Source organism: Lathyrus oleraceus, chromosome 1 (genome assembly GCF_024323335.1).
Source record: "Lathyrus oleraceus cultivar Zhongwan6 chromosome 1, CAAS_Psat_ZW6_1.0, whole genome shotgun sequence".
Taxonomy (NCBI): Eukaryota; Viridiplantae; Streptophyta; class Magnoliopsida; order Fabales; family Fabaceae; genus Lathyrus; species Lathyrus oleraceus.
Window position 1 is genome coordinate 172,105,547 of NC_066579.1, and position 13,174 is coordinate 172,118,720.

The window sequence follows — 13,174 nt, forward strand, 5'->3', positions numbered from 1 at the left end:
TTATAAGGTTAAGATATAATAGTTTTGGATTTTGGATTGGATGTGGTCTATGGGATAAGTAAAATTTGGGTCGTAACAATGCAGTTTGGTTAGATTAGGTTTAGTTCGATTTACAAAATACAAATTGAAAACCAAATTGAACAACACATCTTTTTTTAAAATGGTTCAAATACGTCCGAATCAAATAGACTTTATTGCAGTTTTGATTTAGTTTGATTTACGATTTTCTATTGAGTTGGTTCTATTTTGAATACTCCGAATAATATCAGTAATATGTATATATACGGGTGGTAGAGCAATACCCATCTTTTAGGATGGTAGAGCAATACCCATTCTTTATGTCACTAACGCTCTTAATTAGTGTCTATGTAATAGAACTTCTGTACTATTATTCAAAGCTTCAGACCCACAAATAGATGGTGAAATATTTCATCTCTTGCTGTCACTTCCCATATCAATTACCCGACATTTCACAAAGGCTGTTACTTACAAAAAAAATCCCACTTCTTGATTACAAGGTTCACATTGTACATATCTATTAAGATCCATCTTGTGGAGGTACTCACTCAAATGAAAAACAAGAGACTCTTCTGTTATCAACCAACTACTACGCCAGCCAGCATGCTACAATTCCCATATTAATCAAAACTATAGTTCAAAATCAAGTTATACATTATTTCAATTTAAATTCATGGTTGAAATAACTATTATTAAAAATGTGTTGCCTCAATAATTGTTAAAATCATAATCCTTTAATAATATATAGGATTAACATATAATAGGGTAAGAGCAAATCACGTGGATCAAAATTAGTTTCAAAATTTAAATATAAACTCAATGAAGAATAAAATTGAATTTTCCAAAACTGCTAGGTTACAACTGAGATTACCTTATACATTTGTTAGCTTCTGCATTTTTTTTCCATCTTTCATATAAGCAACTATACTAGAATGAATATTATGCTAAGTACAACATTTGTCTTTCCCATTAAATTTGTACATAGCATCTCATTCAATTGCCTCAACGGAAAGTTGCACTGCGATTCCCAGAAGCAGGAAATGCTTGACGCCTTCTACCTTGTTGAAATTGTTTAGGCTCACTCGATTGTGCCTCTCCTATTGTCGAACGCTTCTTCTTGCCACCAGAGCCCTCTTTTTCCACACGATTGTCACAGTTCTGGGTAGATGGGTCTTTCTTTCTTTCTCCAAACTTAACATGGTTCATTGCTGCTTCGTAGTCAAATGGTGTCAGCTGCAATAAGCCACTTGCTTGTTCAGTTTTCTTTGGCTTTCTGGTTTTGTTATTTTGATTGTTTGCCTGAAAGCACTTTTGAAAGTTTGATGACAGTTCCGAGAGAGACCTTGGCTCGTCCTCATCCGAAGTTGAGGCACTAGAATTTTTCTCTGTGTGATCATTGGAGTTTTCTAAATTATTATCCTGCTCTATATCCTCCTCTGCACCTGTACCAGTGTCTAGCATTATAATCTCTTCTGGCGCAGAGGTGAAAACTGGATCAGAAACAGGTTTTTGTTGGTCTGGTGCTACAGTAAGAGTTTCTACTACAGCTTTTGAGGTCTCACTGCTACCCAAAAATGAATGGAAAGGTAGAGTGACTGAAGATCTAATTTGCTCTAGCTTGATCTCTTCTTTGCCCTAAGAAAATCCAGGAAAAGCAGCGTTAGATGACATCAATTCGGTTAGAACATACAAATGGCTAGAAGCTAATGGCAGCTACATACAGAAATGTGAGTTACATGTTTACATGGTTACATAAAAATAAAATAAAAACATCCTTCAAAATGTTTCTGAAGAAAAGAAAGTGCACCTTTTTATCAAGACCAAGCTTCCTCTTTGAAGTGGAGCTCCCCAGAAGTGCCCCGAAAGCACCGCCAGGCTTTTTAAGCACCTGAACAGTTGCTCCAATTTCCTATCAACCAAATAGACAATATTAGATTGCCGCTCCTTGCTAAGAGGCTAAACATTGAAATAAGCAAAAAAATTGCAACCTTCAATGTAGAGATTGCATTAACATTTGCATCCCTAGTCTGCTCTGAAATAGTGAGGCTTTCCCTTGGGAGCTCAGATGTGAGATTATTGGGCTTCAATTTTATTTGTACCACGGTATCTTGATGCTGAAAAGATTCCTGTTTAGGGTCAAAAGAAAAAGTGTGACTTCTCAGATTATATTAAATGATGGTGGCAACTTCAATTCCAGAATTTCTATTAATTGCAATTCCAACCTTCACGGGATCTTCAGTTTGATCTGTAACAGCTACTGCATCCGATACCTGTATAGTGATTGTCATATAACTTACTCAACAAACAAAAATCAGAAATTAAAGCTAATGAAGTTAAAAATCAACGCACAAATCTGTTTTTGAGCATTTATCAGTTCAGCATTAATTCCAACAAAACCAATCATAGATAATTTAAAATGACTACATAATTGGTTGGTTAGAATTCTCAAGTTGGAGTAATTATCACTTTTTGCCCCAATTTTTGGAATGTGGTCATTCATATCAGATCTGTACATAAAAATGACTAGTGGAGCCCTTTATCATATCCTAGTTCATAGACTATACACAAGACTTGTTGATAAACTAAATCATCGCACCATTATTGTCTCATACACCTGCTAGCTGTAATGTAACAAGTCAGTTTCTGGAAGCTCTTTTGGACATTTATTCAGATACTAAACTAAGATGCCCGGATATATATTAAAAGAGGATCCAATCGGGAATTTTTCATCTGAAGATAAAGGGCACATGGAGGTAATTTTGCTTTACAGAAGCTTAATGTGCTGGATCATTCTCTCTCTACAACTATGTTTGACATATTTTCAGTTCCATTATAGGACCAACCATCCAAGCAGAAATCTCATAGAAGCAACACACATCAACAGTATAAAAGCTAATGCTAACCAATAGTTATTCTTTTCCTATGACATAGCATACAAAAATTGAACAAATAATAGTAGAACTTGTGCAAAAAAGAAACAATAAGTTCCTACATCAATAACATGTGAATGTATTCATGAATCATAATAATCAATTTGTAATCAAACCAAGACTCCTGATGCTGAATTATAAATGCATGCAAATTAAGGCTTAATACAGCAATTAACGCCTGCTCAACCATTCCAGAATAATGATTGCTGAAAATACTACTCACAGTGGTGGCTTGTCCTTCTTTCAATTGTTGAGCAGTTGCTTCAAAAGCATCAGCATTCTGAATTGAATGTCTAATGATGCCAACAACAGTATCAAGATTGTGTTCAACATATGGGTGCTTTGACTTCAGCAATCGCCGTAGCTTGCTTGTAGTGACAGGCATCTGCTTAGCTTTTAAACAAGTAGAACAAAGTAAGCTGACATGTATCATACATCTATACTGAAACATTTAAACAAATGATACAGAAGTTTCACTTACCAATTTCAAGAACAGATTTATTTGGCAATATGTATCCTGTACTCTCATCCTCTGCACGAGCAACAATATCCCGCCATTCACACAGCCCCTGCAATTGAGAATTGAATAGAGCATGTGAGTTATGATGGAAGTTAAAAATTGAGAATAAGGGAATCCAAAGTGAATGCAGTATATAATAATACATCATATCATATTCTTTTAGTTTAAGAAGTTGGGTTGGGCTTGTGTTATAAAACCTGACAATGTATCAAGTTCTTTCGGTGTTGGATGCTATTTTGGTTAGTATTGGAATAATGTAATGGGAAAATAATGTATAAAACAACAACGAAAAATCTGATGGCAGATAGGACAAGCATATTTGGAAGTCCGGTCAAAACTGTGTCATGATAGAAACCATGCTTAATTTGACAAGAAAAGTATTCCAAAACTAGAAGTGCAAAATTGCAATCAGTTGATAGAAAATTAGTTAGAAGCTGCATTGCTATTATTAAAGCAACTGGAGCAAAGGTGATAATCACAGTAATGAAGCAGTAAAAATAGAAACAATTGATATAGCTTAATTAAGAGCAAGACATGCCTTTTATACTATAAAGAAAGCTACCAGAAGAGATCAATTTACAAAAAATCATGAGTTAGTAGATTAATCACAGTAATGAAGGCGGTAAAAATAGACAAAGTAGATATGGCTCAATTAAGAGCAAAACATGACTTTTATACGATAAAGAAAGTTACCAGGAGAGATTAATTTACAAAAAATCATGAGGTAGTAGATTAATCACAGTAATGAAGGCGGTAAATATACGCAATAGATATAGCTTAATTAAGAGCAAAGGATGCTTTTATACGAAAAAGAAAGTTACCAGAAGAGGTTAATTTAAAACAATCATGAGGTAGAAGATTGGAAATCGGTTACCACAATTATGTGGAATTCAGATTCACGAGGAAATCATGGACTCGGTTATCTAATTTGATTTTTAAACTAAAAACAGAATTGAAGTATTATCAGAGTTGATCAAAATACTTCAAATTTCCATGTACCAGTATTTATCTCACAGGATTGTTTAGTGGGGAACCATTTTCCATAGGCACCATATAAATTGTGTTGGATAAGTAAAATCAGACAAGCTTTTGTTCCCCATGCAAGTTATTCAAGATCAGTACTAAAAAAAGACATCAAACAGAAACTTACTGAAACAATGGCAAGCTGTTGAGCATTGAAACCAGCCCCTTGCAACCTGCACAGAAACAGTTATTCAGTTTTGTTTTACATTGCTTGGCACACATTTTATGCAAAGTGGAACTACAAACACATAAAGCTTGGAAAACTTTGAATTATACAGAATCCTAAATTAGTAAAAGAATGACAATTGGAAAGGAGACAAACCCATATATATGAAGGTAGGAGTTTTCTGTCAGAAGTTCTTTTTCATATAGCTGCATGCAGACATTATAACTACGCTTGTAAACCTGTTGGTGGCAGGAAATACCAGACAATGAGAGCGAGATTAAAAAGGTCATTAAGTCAGCCATTCAGTCGTGATGTATTGTCAAAAATAATTTGTAGAACAAGAAAAGGTCAGGCTAATCAACAACAGCATAATTACAAGATGCTTAGTTCAGACAATTGAGACAAATAGCGTCAAGGGAACAATGAAGCGTTCCTATGTTTGTGGATAGGATCAATAGACCACATGCTTAACTAGCTTAATCGCAACTTGGCATCTAAATAACAAAAGATTGAATTTTAAAGCAACTAAAAACGACAGGGGTGCATGTTTGGGGGGAGAGAAGATTTAACTTTGCAACAAAAAATAATTCCCCGATAAAAACTTTTCCATACATGCACTTCACCAAATGAATGAACACAAGAAAAAGTAGCAGAGCTGACAAACAGGAAAGTTACTTTCTGCTTTCCGCTAGTAAATGTATAAGTATACAGAACTTGCAGCAAACGTAAATCGGTAGACCTTAGATAGAAAGAAACAAACATTAACAAACTTTAAACCAGTTGGGATAAGTTTATTTGCTCTAAAAGACATTCTAGTAATATTAAACCAAATAAATTCTGATGGCACACATAATGTGATCTGGCATAAATTTCTCGGGGCTAGTAAATATTTACCTCCACCAGAGGAGAGTCAGAACTTTCAGGTGCCTTTGGCAAGGAAGTTAAGTTAATCCTCATTGAATCATATATATACAGCAGATAGTGTGTATCTTCTCTGGCATATCTATTAAGAAAACAACATTTCATATATCATTAGATTGTATCATTGTTGCAAATACTTCAACCCATGACAGGATACCAGTAACTATCAAGCTAAATGGCAGATTCTAAAGATTTCTAGATTAGTGAGCAGTTCCACAAAGCTGAATTATTCATTATTTGAACTTATCTAGTGTATAATTTTTTCAAATCAAGCACAAAAAATTTAGCAGTGCTAAAAGAATACTCCTCCATCCCACAATGAGTGGCGCATTTATAAAATAAAAGTGTTCCAAAATGAATGATCATTTTCAATTTCCAATGCAATATTAATTTCTTTTTCCAATTTTACCCTCTAATTAATACTGCTTTCATCATTTCCAATATTTAATAAGGGGTACTTTAGTAAAAGCATTATTCTCTCTCTTTCATTTATACATAATGGTCAACTGGGTCACTCATTGTGGGACGGAGGGAGTAGAAGACAAGAAAAAAGCGAAAAAATGAATCATGGGAAAATCAAAGTTGTAAGCTCAAAATACAATTGTACCTTAACATCTCATCAGGAATAGGGCGCAATCTCCACTCAGCATTTTGATATCTGCAATAAATTTATTTGTAAGCCTTTAAGAATGTAGGTAAAGAAAATATTATATGCAAAAGCTAAATTGAAAAACTCAACCTAAAATAAAATAACATACTCTTTGTTTGCTGAAACCTCACAGAAATGGTGCAGAAGATACTCCAAACTATTTCTCTCCAATTTTAACACTTTTGAAGCCTAAACAAAGCAATTAAAATAGGTTACTCTTACTCTTGCATGAGAAAAAATCAAAGGAAGAGCTTCAAAGCTTATTTCACCATTTTTCTTGATGCACAACAAACCATTTCATTTTCACTTTAAATACATATACAGTTATTCACTAAAATCCAGACAACATCAACCAATCAAAGAAACTTTTTTGCACAAAGAAATATTATACAATTTTGCTTCTATGGTAAGTAACGTGGGAAATAATGTCAATATTGAACAGACGGTTTTTTAATCAAACCTGGCCAGTGTCAAACAAATTACAAACATAAATGCCAAAGTCTCTTTGAAGCCACAAAATATCTTTATCCGCACCATGCATAACCTGTTTAAACATAAATACAGTTAACAGAATAAGGAACATATGCTGCGTTAAAAGAAAAGGCAATCCTGTACCACTAACCTTCCTCTTGGAAGAGTCCTTGAAAATTTCCCTTAGATGGGGCCCAATATGAACGCGAAGTTTCAAAGTATCGACAACGAAATCTTCAGCCCTTGTTGAGATTTGCATGAGGCAAGTCAAACCTTGGAAAGACCGATATTGATTATGTTCCAAATCAACCTAAATATTTCAACAAACGAACAAATAAAAAAATCAGAAGAACGCAAAAAAGATGGATAAGGGAAGCGGATACAAGAAAGGTACTATTAGTTCCACAATCAATAACAGACAGCATGCAAAGTTAAATAAAAAATTTAAGAATCATATCATCTGGATTACAAAAATAAAATAAACTTAATATACTAAAATATCCTCATAATCAGCAGAAGAACTCTGCGACGAACACATACTGCAGTAATCATACTCTTAAACTACAGGTTAAGAATATTAGAATAACTCTTTGTTAACAACTCAATGGTCCATAGTAAAACATTGGGAAAAGGAACAATGACAGTACACTTTTATCACAAACAACTCTGCTTGAGTTTAAGATGAGGGCTCAAGAATGACTTTATATATATTGAACAACTTTCATGTAAGATACTATTCCAACAAGCTTGAAAGGAAAAAGCTTAAGGGACATTTATGGTGCTTGTTTTAATAAAAAAGGTGGTTTTCAATTTTTTTTACAAAGAATTGTGAAATTAGATTTTTTCAGAATCCTAAAAAAGTAATAATAACCAACTAGTATTTTTTTTCTTAAAAAACATCTATTTCGGATAGTACCCCTCTTCAGACACTCAATATAAAATATGCACACTAGAACATAATGAAATTCTCCTGTTGCTAATGTAACTAATACATACTCTTTACCAATCCCATATTAAACCATGTTCAACTCAACAAGATACCGAGCATTTCAATAACAGTTAAGGAGATACCTATGTCAAAATTTCATCCCAATAAACCCCCTACATTTAGGTACAAGTAGGCCCATGTAATGTCAAGGGATGAACAAAGTAAATAACCAAAGTCTTTCAGACAAAAAATGGAAATGACAGTGCAGCCCTTCATTCAATTTACACTTGATATCCAAAAGATCACATTTTTTAAAGTTTGTGTCAAGAACTGTTCAATAAGCAAAAAAAATGAAATATTATTAGAATTTTCTCTCTAATCTGAAAAGGGGATAAAATTAAGTAAATTTACCGAGCTGCCAAAAATGGACAAGGAGTTATGCTACTAAAGATTAAGATTGTTACTAAGGAAATATCAATAACTTATCATATGCTCAGTAGCACATATCAAATGAAATAACCTAGTTGTATAATTTGTATGAAAGAAATTCTTGAATAGAAGTTCACAAATAGTTATCAAATTTTACCGCAAACTCATTAACAGAACGTAGCTTAGCAGCCATCTCCTTCAAATCTTTGACTTCTTCTACAAGCTTGAAAGGGGTGCTTTCTAATGAGGCAGGTTTTTGTGGCACAATATTCCCAGGATCTTTATCAACAAAATCCAAAACAGAGAGCTTTTCCTGGAATAATAAATTAGTAATTGATACAAAATAAAAAGAAAAGATGACAAATATATACCACCCAATTTACATATGTGATACAATGTCAGACAATCAAAAGTTATTTCTACCAAATGCCAAAAAAACAGGACTGTAGACTTCTAATTTCTAAGATATGATAAAATAAGATGAGACAACCAAACGCTGTTTTTAGCAAGATTTAAATGACAGACATTAACCCTCGCAAATGAATTTAGTCTATCATGCATCAAAATACTTTCAAATTCAATCAGGCTCATCAAACCTACAACCCTAAAGATCATGCAAGTATGACAAGAATTAAAGGGTATCATCAACTATCAACATTATGGGAAAATGTCATTCCGCCCGAGTCAATTTCAAGTCTGCAATCCCAACATATAATACAGTTTGCATGACTAATCAGGATGATAGGACTAGGATGTTAAAAAACTAAATGCTACTAGCTTGCTAGCATTGTCCCCTCATAATTGAAAGGCAGTGCTAATATCAGAATTGAAAGGGTGCAAAGAGGAACTAGAGTTTAACTAATGTCATTCCTCAGATGTCGAGCCAAATAGTTTGAATAGCATCACTGCGATTCACAACAAATTTTCATAAAATGGGAGATTAGCTAACAGGTTTAATCAAATGTCAATTAAATAAGCTACTATATCATATAGGAGTTTACACATCACAATCACAGAGAAAACAAAGGTTAACGCAGTATAATATCTGTATAATCTGTTTCTATAAGCTATATTGGAACCATATGAAGTTAAGTTAAGCTCAAAGCAGGACATCATAATCTTTCTTATAAATGTATTAATGTCCTAAGCTAGGTCAATAAACTCTTCCAAACACTCCAAAGTCTAAATATTCAAATATAACCTAAAAAGTTAATAAATAATAGTGCAATATCAAGTAACATTACAGTATGGTATCACATGCAGCTTCATGAAACTTATATTCATATTCTTTCCAAACACTAGTGATATCAAGAATCAAAAAAAGTCAGTGAAGAAACTAACCAATGGATGAATGAACTTCTGTCCATCGTCACTCCTCTGCAACCAAACATGCTCAAAGGGCACGTTAGCATTATTAACAATTATAGTAAACTCATCCTGTGGCCTCGGAATTGTCGGTATATGAAACGGCACCTTTGCCTTAGGTCCCATCGTCCTCTTATCCTTCATCGCCATCTTAACAAGATCCGCCAGCGGAATTTTCGAATCCCCCGCCACAACCTTCCCTCTCCCACCTTTCTTCTTCTTTCCACAAACTAACTCAAATCCATCATCCACCATCATAGCCTCGTTCACACGCCCAGTCTTTTCCTCCTCCTCCCGAATCTTTCGAAACTCGTCCGCCGAAACATCATAGCGCTCCAAAACATCGTCGTTCACGTTCACAAGCCAGTCATATCCATCGTCAATGTCAGACGGAAACGCCGCATTAGCTGCGGCGCCGATTGCTTCCAACATCGACTGTGATTCACGCGCGATTTCATCGATAGGGACCTTGAATTCATTGAAGTTGTGGTAGAAGAAGAAGTCTCTCTCAGATGGAATACAGCGTGAGGAAGCGGCGAGTTTCGCGACTGATGAGGAGAGTGGGCCAGCTGTTAGGGTGTGTAAGGCTTGATGTGCTTTGGCGGCGGCCGTGGCGGTGGTGTGAGGTGGTTGATCGTGATCGACGTTCATAGCGTCGATTGATTGTGATTTGTGTGTGTTAGGGATTTTTGGGATTAGGGTTTTAGAAATTTGATTTTGATAAAGTCACTACTAAAGTTGCCGAATTAATCTTTATTTGAACACACAGAAAATAAGTAAGTGAAATATACTATATAAAAAAAAATGTTACTATTATATATAGGTTATGTCACGTGACATCATATCACCGTATATAAAAAAAATTATTTATTATTATTATTATTTATAAATTGTAATATATAAAGTTTATGTCACGTGACATCATTTGAATGTACTTTATACTGTAATAAAGTTGTAGCAATTAAGAAGTCTTGCATTATCTTGACTTTATTTAATTCTCATGATGATTATTTTATTTTATTTTTAAAAAATATTGTGATTATTAATACTTATTAATTCTTGGATATTAATTTGATTTTATTTTGACTTTATAATCAATTAATATTATTTTCTTAATTTATAATAAAATATTAAAAATACTTTTTGTCGAATAAAATATTATACAAACAAATATCTGGATGAGGTCACACCATTTTTTTTAATTTAATTAAAAATCTTGAGTTCAAATATTGTGTATCGATATAATTGTATTGACTCGTATGCTGGAATTTTTTTTCAAAATAATCAATTTTTTTCAAAAAAAATCGAAAATAATCAATTTTTCAAAAAAAATACCAAAATAACCAAGTTTGGTAGAGGATGCGCCAGATGAATTTGCGCACCCCCCATACCAATACGAGTAGGCGCCAGGAGCATTGGCGCACATGCATTGGGCCTCATTAGGAGGCGTCAATGCTTGTGGTGCTTGCATTGCCCCTCATGAGGAGGCGTCAATGCCTATGGCGCTTGAGTCCATTTTGCATGGTGGGCGCCAATTCATCTGGCGCCTGCATGTGATGGTCATGTGGGCGCCAATTCATCTGGCGTCCGCGTGGTTTGTCTAATAGATGTTCCGTTTCTATAAATACCACACCTTGTATACAATTATTTTCACTCAAATTCATCTCCTAATACCATAAGTTGTCTAGTTCAACCATCAATTTCAATTCTCTATGTTTCAACAATGTCTGCATACATTCATAAACGAAATGCTGATGTAATATTTTCTGTTGTTGCGGCTCCGATACAGGTTCGACTTTGGAACACAGATACGTATGAACGTCTTAATCGGATGTTGTACAGTTGGTTAGAGGGAGAAATTGGAGAGGGTGAACGGATTAGAAGAATACAATGGCTTGTGTCCACGTTCAACCAAAACGGAGAAGTGCGCGAATGGGTGGATATTAAGACCGACCAAGACGCTCGTAGGATGATGCATTACATGTTCAAAATTGTTTTGATGGTTGTAATCGCATAGTTCTTGTATTGTATTTGTTATAATTATTTGTGTTACTGTTTATGTAATGGTATTTTCGTCACAGACATCTACTATGAAATAAATTGAGTTTTTCATATATTGCAACAGAGGTAATATGAAATAAATTTTGTTTTTCATATATAGCTCTTTCACCTTTTTCTGTGAATGAAGACTTTGTCATCTTTCCAATTAAACAAGATCTGCGTGTCTCATATGATTCATAATCAAAAGAGTCCAAGAGTCCATCTTTATGGAGTTTGGAAATGTGTTTCTCATTTATGTGGCCTAATGGACAATGTCAAAGGTAAGTTGGATTTAACTCATTAGGTTTCATCCTTTTAGTATTAATGTTATAAATAGGTATTTCAAGATCAAGGACATATAATCCATTGTTCATTTGTGCAGTAGCATAGAATATATCATTCAAATAAATGGAGCAACAATTGTTCTTTATTATAAATGAAAAACCAAACTTGTATAAACAAGAAACGGAAATAATATTCCTGCTAATTGCAGGTACTCTGATTTGTGTTTCATTAAATACACATAACCATATCTATTGAAATCATCAGTAAATGTGATGAAGTACTGAAAACCTCCTTTGGCTGGTATGTTCAGTGGTCCACATACATCAGTATGTATGAGGGCCAAAAGATCATTAGCTTTTTCACCTTTTCCTATGAATGAAGACTTTGTCATATTTCCAATTAAACAAGATATGCATGTCTCGTATGATTCATAATCAAAAGAATCCAAGAGTCCATCTTTATGGAGTTTGGAAAATTGTTTCTCATTTATGTGGCCTAATCGACAATGCCAAAGGTAAGTTGGATTTAACTCATTAGGTTTCATCCTTTTAGTATTAATGTTATAAATAAACATTTCAAGATCAAGGACATATAGTCCATTGTTCATTTGTGTAGTAGCATAGAATATATCATTCAAATAAATGGAGCAACAATTGTTCTTTATTATAAATGAAAAACCAAATTTGTCTAAACAAGAAACGAAAATAATATTCTTGCTAATTGCAGGTACATAATAACAGTTCTCTAACTGAATTATTAAACTACTAGGTAAAGTCAATACATAAGTTCCTAAGGCTAAAGTAACAACCTTTGCTCCATTACCAACTCGTAGGTCAACTTCACCTTTTGCCAAATCTCTACTCCTTTTTAGCCCCTACACATTGGTACAAATGTGAGAACCGCATCCAGTATCTAAGACCAATGATGCAGAAGTAGATAAATTAATTTCAATAACAAAAATACCTGAAGTTGAAGTCTCTACTCCATTCTTCTTATCTTCCAGGTACTTTGGGCAGTTTCTCTTCCAGTTTCTGGTCTTACCGCAATGGAAGCAGGTACATTCCTTTGATATGCCTCCACTAGGCTTCAAAGCAGGAGCAGTGGGTTTGGATTTGGAAACTTCCTTGCCTTTCCCTTTATCACCCTGCTTAGTGGGTCTTTTGTTCGGTCTCTTTCCATTTCCGATCATCAGAATGGACTTCCCTTTTGACTTCAGATTCTGCTCAACAATTCTTAACATGGCTAGCAGTTCAGGTAGAGATTTGTCCATATCATTCATATTGAAATTAAGGACAAATTGACTGAATCTATCTGGCAACGATTGCAAGATCAAATCAGTCGCAAGTTCCTTTCCAAGGGGAAAACCCAACCTCTCAAGGTTCTCCACATACCCAATCATCTTGAGCACATGGGGACCCACAGGGGATCC

General features: G+C 34.3%; 1 protein-coding gene across 2 annotated transcripts; it reads right to left on the reverse strand.

The window, feature by feature from the left end:
• Window positions 1-799: 799 nt before the first annotated feature.
• LOC127125514 (protein RRP6-like 2) lies at window positions 800-10,205 on the reverse strand. 2 transcript variants are annotated; one of them, XM_051054320.1, is made up of 15 exons: window positions 9,397-10,205; window positions 8,213-8,368; window positions 6,850-7,008; window positions 6,688-6,771; window positions 6,337-6,416; window positions 6,186-6,236; window positions 5,552-5,660; window positions 4,814-4,896; window positions 4,619-4,664; window positions 3,430-3,517; window positions 3,172-3,341; window positions 2,241-2,288; window positions 2,007-2,144; window positions 1,826-1,927; window positions 800-1,653 (listed from the first exon to the last, which is right to left on the reverse strand). In XM_051054320.1, the coding sequence occupies exons 1-15, from the start codon at window positions 10,069-10,071 to the stop codon at window positions 1,021-1,023; spliced, it is 2,622 nt and encodes an 873-aa protein (XP_050910277.1). In that variant the 5' UTR covers window positions 10,072-10,205; the 3' UTR covers window positions 800-1,020. The 2 variants fall into 2 exon arrangements, with proteins under 2 accessions (XP_050910277.1, XP_050910269.1); XM_051054312.1 differs by having other exon boundaries at window positions 6,688-7,008.
• Between the last annotated feature and the right edge of the window lie 2,969 nt (window positions 10,206-13,174).

What these genes read in the sequence shown, in the direction of transcription:
- LOC127125514 (XM_051054312.1), bottom strand. Translation starts at nt 10,071, where the DNA reads ATGAACGTCGATCACGATCAACCACCTCACACCACCGCCACGGCCGCC. An exon ending in ATTCCTGATGAGATGTTAAG is followed by an intron (nt 5,661 to 6,185) that starts GTACAATTGTAT and finishes TTTTCTTAATAG; the next exon opens with ATATGCCAGAGAAGATACAC. An exon ending in AAACTGAAGATCCCGTGAAG is followed by an intron (nt 2,145 to 2,240) that starts GTTGGAATTGCA and finishes GACCCTAAACAG; the next exon opens with GAATCTTTTCAGCATCAAGA.